The sequence below is a fragment of the Eurypyga helias genome, unplaced genomic scaffold (genome assembly GCF_000690775.1).
Source record: "Eurypyga helias isolate BGI_N326 unplaced genomic scaffold, ASM69077v1 scaffold20732, whole genome shotgun sequence".
NCBI classification, from domain to species: Eukaryota; Metazoa; Chordata; class Aves; order Eurypygiformes; family Eurypygidae; genus Eurypyga; species Eurypyga helias.
Window position 1 is genome coordinate 6,409 of NW_010235538.1, and position 5,980 is coordinate 12,388.

General features: G+C 62.3%; 1 protein-coding gene across 1 annotated transcript; it reads left to right on the forward strand.

Moving 5' to 3' along the window:
* The first annotated feature begins 1,495 nt into the window (after positions 1 to 1,495).
* On the forward strand, positions 1,496 to 5,926 carry PAIP2B (poly(A) binding protein interacting protein 2B). The gene is made up of 3 exons (XM_010146798.1): positions 1,496 to 1,642; positions 4,990 to 5,166; positions 5,870 to 5,926. The coding sequence occupies exons 1-3, from the start codon at positions 1,496 to 1,498 to the stop codon at positions 5,924 to 5,926; spliced, it is 381 nt and encodes a 126-aa protein (XP_010145100.1).
* Positions 5,927 to 5,980: the final 54 nt, after the last annotated feature.

Genomic DNA, 5,980 nt, shown 5'->3' on the forward strand with positions numbered 1-5,980 from the left:
GTCGTGCCTGCGCCAAGGACCCGGCTCCGGCCGTGAACCTCGCCAGCTCCTCCAGACTCCGTGTCCTTGAGCTCCGGGCTCTGCCTGTGCCAGCATCCGCGCTGGCGGCGAGGGGAGCGGGAGGGAGGAGGCCTCCCCCACCCAAAACTTTCGGCCTTCTCCGTGCCCCTGCTCCAGCCAGGCAGGAGCTGCTCCCGGGAGAGCCGCCGCGTTGGCTCTGGAACGGGGAAGTTTCCAAACTCGCTTCTCCACAGATAACCAAGGCTGCTCCGGTGCGGGCTGGTTCCCGAGGCCCTGCTGCTCTTCCTTCCCCCCTTGTTTTGTCCCCCTGCCAAGGGTATCACTTCCCACCATCACTACTGATCTTCCTGACCTCACCCCTCCTCCAGATCCAATTTTTACTGCTGCAGAAACCAAAACCCCTCTCTCCACACGCCCAGAAGGCCGATTTTCCTGCAGCCTCCTCCTGTACCCGAAGGGAAGGGAGTATTTCGGCCGGAAAGGGACATCCCGGGATCATCTGGTCCTTGCGTGGGGTCTCCCTGCCTCTCCTCAAGGCCAAACCCACTCGCCAGTCATCCCAAGAAGCTGTGTTTCCCAGTCTTGACTTGCGTGGGATGCTCTCCAGTTCATCCCTGTGCCCAGGGCTGGGCTGGAGCTGGCTCCAGCTCCAGAAAAAGCCTTTCCTGGGGGACAGTCCAACCTAGGGCCGGGATGTCGTTACGCGATGGAGCTGGCCTTTATCCGCGTTTCGCTACGGAATTATTGTCTCATTTGTCTGTCTGTCTTTCCTTCCCTCCATCTGCTCCCAGGAGCCTTTCCGAAACTGAGGTTTGGGGCTCCGGAAGGTTTGTCTTGCTTCCAGCCAGGCTGCTGGGACTCTGCCTGCTGCAGCAAACGGCAGCCTTGGTGTCGCAAACCGCCGGGCTTTTGCGAAATGCCCCCTGAAAATGAGGGAATCACGGCAGAGACGGAGGGACGGGGAACTGCCCTGCGTCTCTTCTGCCAAAAAATCCGTCGGTTCGGGGTGGGAGGCAGCCCGCTTCCGCAGCGGTGGTGCGGCGAGTGCGGGGGGAACCCGGCTGGGGTGTTTCGGGGTGTTTTGGGGCAGATTTAAACTAAACGGGAGGGTTGGACAGGGTGTTTGGGGGCAGACCCACGATAAATGGGATGGGTGGATGGGTTTGTGGGGCCAGCGCCTTTCCAAGCCCTGTTCCCAATCCCAGGAGCTGCTGGTCAGGTGGCCCCTTGCTCCAAATCCAAAACAAGTAGGTTCAGACTCTCCCTGATGGGTCAAAACCGTGAAGAATAAACGCTGCTGCTTCCAGCACTCTGGAAGAGGGAAAAGGAGCTGTGCCTTCCAAAAGCAGCCTGGAAGTGGCAGGTCCTTGCGCTGGAAGCCTGAGCTGTCACCCAGCAGCAAGCATCCGCCGGGGGGGGACACGGGGGCGCCGGCACCTCCCTCACCCCCTTGTTTTTCCTCCCAGAGTCCGTAATGATGAATGGCTCCGACCTCGCCAATACGACGGCATCCAGTCCCAAATCCAAAGAGGACCAAGTCGTGAACGGGCACGATGAGAAGGAAAACAACCCCTTTGCGGAGTACATGTGGAGGGAGAACGAGGAAGACTTCAACAGGCAGGTAAGGCTGGGGGGGGAGCTGCCAGCTCCGCGTTCCCGCTGAAATCGAGGCGAGGGAAAGGCGTCCTTCGCCGAGCGCTGTGAGACAGCCGGCCCAGGCCCGGCACGGAGACGGTGGCTCGAGGGAAGAGTCATCCTGTTGATCCTGGAGCTGCCTGGAAGGACGTGAGATAGAGAAAGTCAGGGAGAAAATCCTCGCGGGCCCTCTCTTTTTGAGACCAAAAGCCTCCCTTTTGGTGAAACGGCCCCAGATACGCTTGGAGCAGCCGGATCGCTGGGTGGGAGCTGCGGCCGGTGGACGCTGTGTCCGTAACGGCCAAGAGAGCTCTTGGGTGCTTGTGGTAGATCCTGGTGGGACTTGGATAGCTCTTGTTTGTGGAATTATACCACCCCGTGAGCTGGAGCAGAGGGAGCACCCCCACAGCGTCTTCCTCGTGCCCCTGCTCTGGGTGTTCACCCAAATTCCGCAGCGGCACGAGGCAGCAGGGATGAGCGTGCTCGGAGGCTCGCCGGTCCCTCCTGCGTCATCCCGGGAGCTGGAGAGAGCTCAGCCACCTTGCAGCGGGCGAGGACGGAGCTTGGCTGAGCTGTGCTGCCGGCAGGACACTCCTGGACGCTCATCCCCTCCCGGAACCAGCCCGGCGAGCGTGGCCAAGCGCCGGATTCCCGTCACCGGTGTGTCAGGAGGCCAGCAGGGAGGGACCCGTGGAGCTGCGGGCAGGCTGGGCGGAGGGATTTCACGTCCCCACCGGCCCCCTGGTCACCGGAGGAGAATTTCATCAGCATTACTGGTGCTCTCAGCAGAAAATCTCCGTAGCCAAGACCTCGGGGCTTTCCCTGTGTCACCGGGATAACCCTCCTGTGCTTTCCTGGTCTGTCAGCCCTCGCTTCTCCACTTCAGCTCCTTAGGGATGTCCTGGGAGCTCAGCCTGTCACCCCGGAGGGGATCGTTGGTACCACGGCTGGAGTCACTCGAAGGGCTTTGGAGCCCACGTGTCCGCTGGTGGGGCACCAGCCGGGGCAGGGAGAGCTGTCCTGCGCCGGGATCCTCATCCATCGAAAGGCAGCGCTCCCGGAAGAGCTGGCTTGGGACACTGCTTCCCAGCTGCTCTGTTCTGCTCCCTGGGCTCAAGTCACTGCTGGGTGACACCAGTGACAAGGACACAGGGTGGGGACGATGGTGGCTTCTGCCCCCTTCCCCCATGGAAATGGGGCTGAATCTTCCCCCACACCCGCTTTCCCTTCCATCTGCCTCCGCGTTCCGCAGCCCCGCTGCTTCTTCGCCCCCACGGGGGATTTTGTCCCCCCCCAGCACGAAGCAAGGGGCACGGGCAGGCGTTCTCTTCTTGGCACAACCCTCCCTTATCTACACTAACGACATTCCTTTTCCCACGGAGCCAGCACATCCCGGAGGGCAAAAAGGGAGTGTGCCGAGAAGAAACTCTGCCGAGGTGAGGTTGGGGCGGCAGGACCCAACCTTTGGGAGGCGACAGATGCTGCGGAGCAGGTCATAAACCCTTTCTCCCCTGGTTCAGGCTGTCGGGATGCGAAGGAGCCGGTGGTTTCTGGATAGAGGGGTAGCAGGTAGGTCCAGGTGCGAGCACATCCAGGGTCTCCCTGTCCCCCGGTGCCCGGCTCTCGGCTGGCACGGGCCCTGCAGCCAGCTGCACGCGCCGAAAAGGCTCTGGTGTCGAAGGTGCCGCTGGGCTGTGGTTGGAATACGGCCAGAGGCACCCAGACTCGGAAGAGAGGGAAAATTCACCTGGCTTTGAAGCCTTGTGAGATGCAGGAAGCTCCAGGCTCACTCCGTTCGGCGTCCCACAGACGTGCGGGATCCCGGGGCTGTCGTGATGTGCGGGGGTGAGCCGCCAGTCCCAGGGTGAGGGGTTTCTTTAATATCCCGTTCCCACGTGCCCCAGCCGGCGTGTGTGTTCAAGGACAGCCTCTGGAAACCCTGTGGAGGATCGTGATGGGTTGGCTTGCTAGCCGTAAAGGAGGTTTTCCTCGGCCAGACCCGATTCCTAAGGCTGGTGGAGAGCAGCTCTCCGGCTGCTGAGACCGGAGCCGGCGTCCGGAGCTCGGTTGCTGCCGAGAACGCTTCTCCTAGTCCTCCTGGATGCGATTTAAAACCTAACAGGGCCCAGCTGCCACTAACCTGGAAGTGGACAGCACGGAGGGTTTGTCAGCGTTCCCTTCCCGCGCCGTTTGTGACGGACAGGTCTCCAAACACTGGGGTGGGCACCGATGGCAGGGGCTGCCGGCCCCTCCCCAGCTCAGGGGGCTGCGGTTCGGGGCACGGTGGGTTGCAGAGCTCCCCTTTTCCCCCCAGGAAGCCCGTTTCGGTTGTAGTTTCTTCTTGTTTGTGAAATGGGAAGGTTTAAGCTTTTCCGAGTGTTCTGTGCTTGGTGGATTCGCTCGGCCCCCTTGGACTTGGTAGGAGCCGCTCGAGGGCTGGATGCTGGCCTCCGCCCTGGCTCCTCATTTCCCGGCCACCGCGGGCCTGTCTGTCAGGAGCTCTGCCTCGCTGCCTTTGCTCGAGTCAGCATCCAGAGGAAACCAGCCTGGAAAGTGGGAACGGCTGGATAATCCAACCCACTGATGGTACACTCCTGCTCTGAGGGAAGGACGGGACCCCCGGCCCGCCCGCCTCTCCTGCCTGGCTTTGCTTGCACACCCCGGCGCGAGCAGCTCGCTGCTCCGGCAGCACCCTTGGCCTTGGGAGGAATTTTCCGGTGGCGGAGATGGCGTCATCCATGGTGAGCTCGACGGGAGCCGACTGCCACCCTGCGTCGGCGTTTGCAGAGCGTGGCTGTGCCGAGGGCGCTGAGCAGAGCCGGGGTGACGCATCGGAGACGCTCGGGAAGCAGGAGAGGCCAGTAGGGCTACGGCGTCGCTCCGCAGGGATCTGCACAACGCCCTCCTCCGGCCCTGCTTCCTGGTTGTGGTTTTATTAGCCACCCTGCCGGTTTTGTTAGCCACCCCGCTCATCTTGCAGCGAGCTCTGCAGGAGCCTGGCAGCCTGAAATCCTCGGCGTGCCCCGAAGCGTCTGGGTGTCCCGTCAATCCTATCCGACTCCTTTCTGGATTCGCCTGGTGCCGTGAGCTCGCCGGCTGCGTCTCCCTGGACGGAAAGGGGTGCCGGAGCGCGGCTTTGCTCCGGCGGGTTTTGCGCTGCTGGGCTGGCTGCAGACGAGGCGACCGAGCTGTGTTCACTCGGGCCTGAGACACAGCGCGGGCACCCCCGCGGTGTCCCCGAGCACGTTGCTGATCCCGCTTTTGCCAGGTAGGGACAGCGTAGGGAAAACCACGGATCTCTCATCATTTGTTCCTGCCGCTGTGTTTGGACAGGTGGAGGAGGAACTGCAGGAGCAGGAGTTTCTCGACCGCTGCTTCCAGGAGATGCTGGAGGAGGAGGACCAGGAGTGGTTCATTCCGTCGCGCGACCTGCCCCAGGGCATGGGGCAGCTGCAGCAGCAGCTCAACGGGCTCTCGGTGGCCGAGGGGCACAGCTCCGAGGACATTCTGGTAAGGGACCTCCGGGGCCGTGCCGACAGGCCTGGGTGGGAGCAGGGACCCTGGCCTGGGAAGGGGGCGGATTTCCTCGGGGTGTGCCACTGCGGCAGCTGGTGGTGACGCACCCTGGGCCGTGAATTTTTGGAGCGTTCCACCAGGCTGTCTGGTTTAGCCACGTGTCCTAAAGATGAAGTATCCAGCTTTGCCAAACTTGCTCTCCCGAAGTTGTGGGCTGGGGTTGCCGCTTGCATGTGCTCTGCTCCCAGAGCAAGCCGGGTCCTTCCTTGCCTTTTGGGAAGAGCCGGGGGTGTCCTGGCAGGCTGGAGAGGTACGGGAGCACCATCCCCATCAGCTCCCAGGATGCCCTGAGCCTGTATAGCTGCTCGGAGCAGTGAAAACCTGGATGGCTGGAAGAGCAGCAGTGTCAGGGCAATGCCCATTTTCATCCCAGGAAGCAGGAATATGCCGCGGGGCTGTATGGACCAGCACGGAGTGGGGTGGGGGGAGTTTGTTCTGGCCCGGCCCTGCTGGCTGTGCTCCGGCTGAGCAGCTTTCCCTCCCGGCTTTCCCTCCCCACGTGCACATCCCTGATGGCATCTCGGCACCGGATGCCGGGACCGGGCACGGCTCCGTGTAGCAATGCTTGGCAGTGGGCGGTGCTGGCATTTTGGACCCCTGATGGACCCCGCCGTCCTGCTCCCTCTTTTTCTTCCAGAGCAAAAGCAACTTGAATCCAGATGCCAAGGAGTTTGTGCCCGGGGTGAAGTACTGACCGTCAAGGCAGGCTGTGGAAAGACTGTGTCCCTGCTCCGGGGGGGATGGTGGC

Excerpts from the sequence above, each read along its gene's own strand:
- PAIP2B (XM_010146798.1), top strand. The coding sequence starts at position 1,496 with ATGATGAATGGCTCCGACCTCGCCAATACGACGGCATCCAGTCCCAAA. Across the intron at positions 1,643-4,989 it reads AGGAAGACTTCAACAGGCAG|GTGGAGGAGGAACTGCAGGA; the intron begins GTAAGGCTGGGG and ends GTGTTTGGACAG. Across the intron at positions 5,167-5,869 it reads ACAGCTCCGAGGACATTCTG|AGCAAAAGCAACTTGAATCC; the intron begins GTAAGGGACCTC and ends TTTTTCTTCCAG.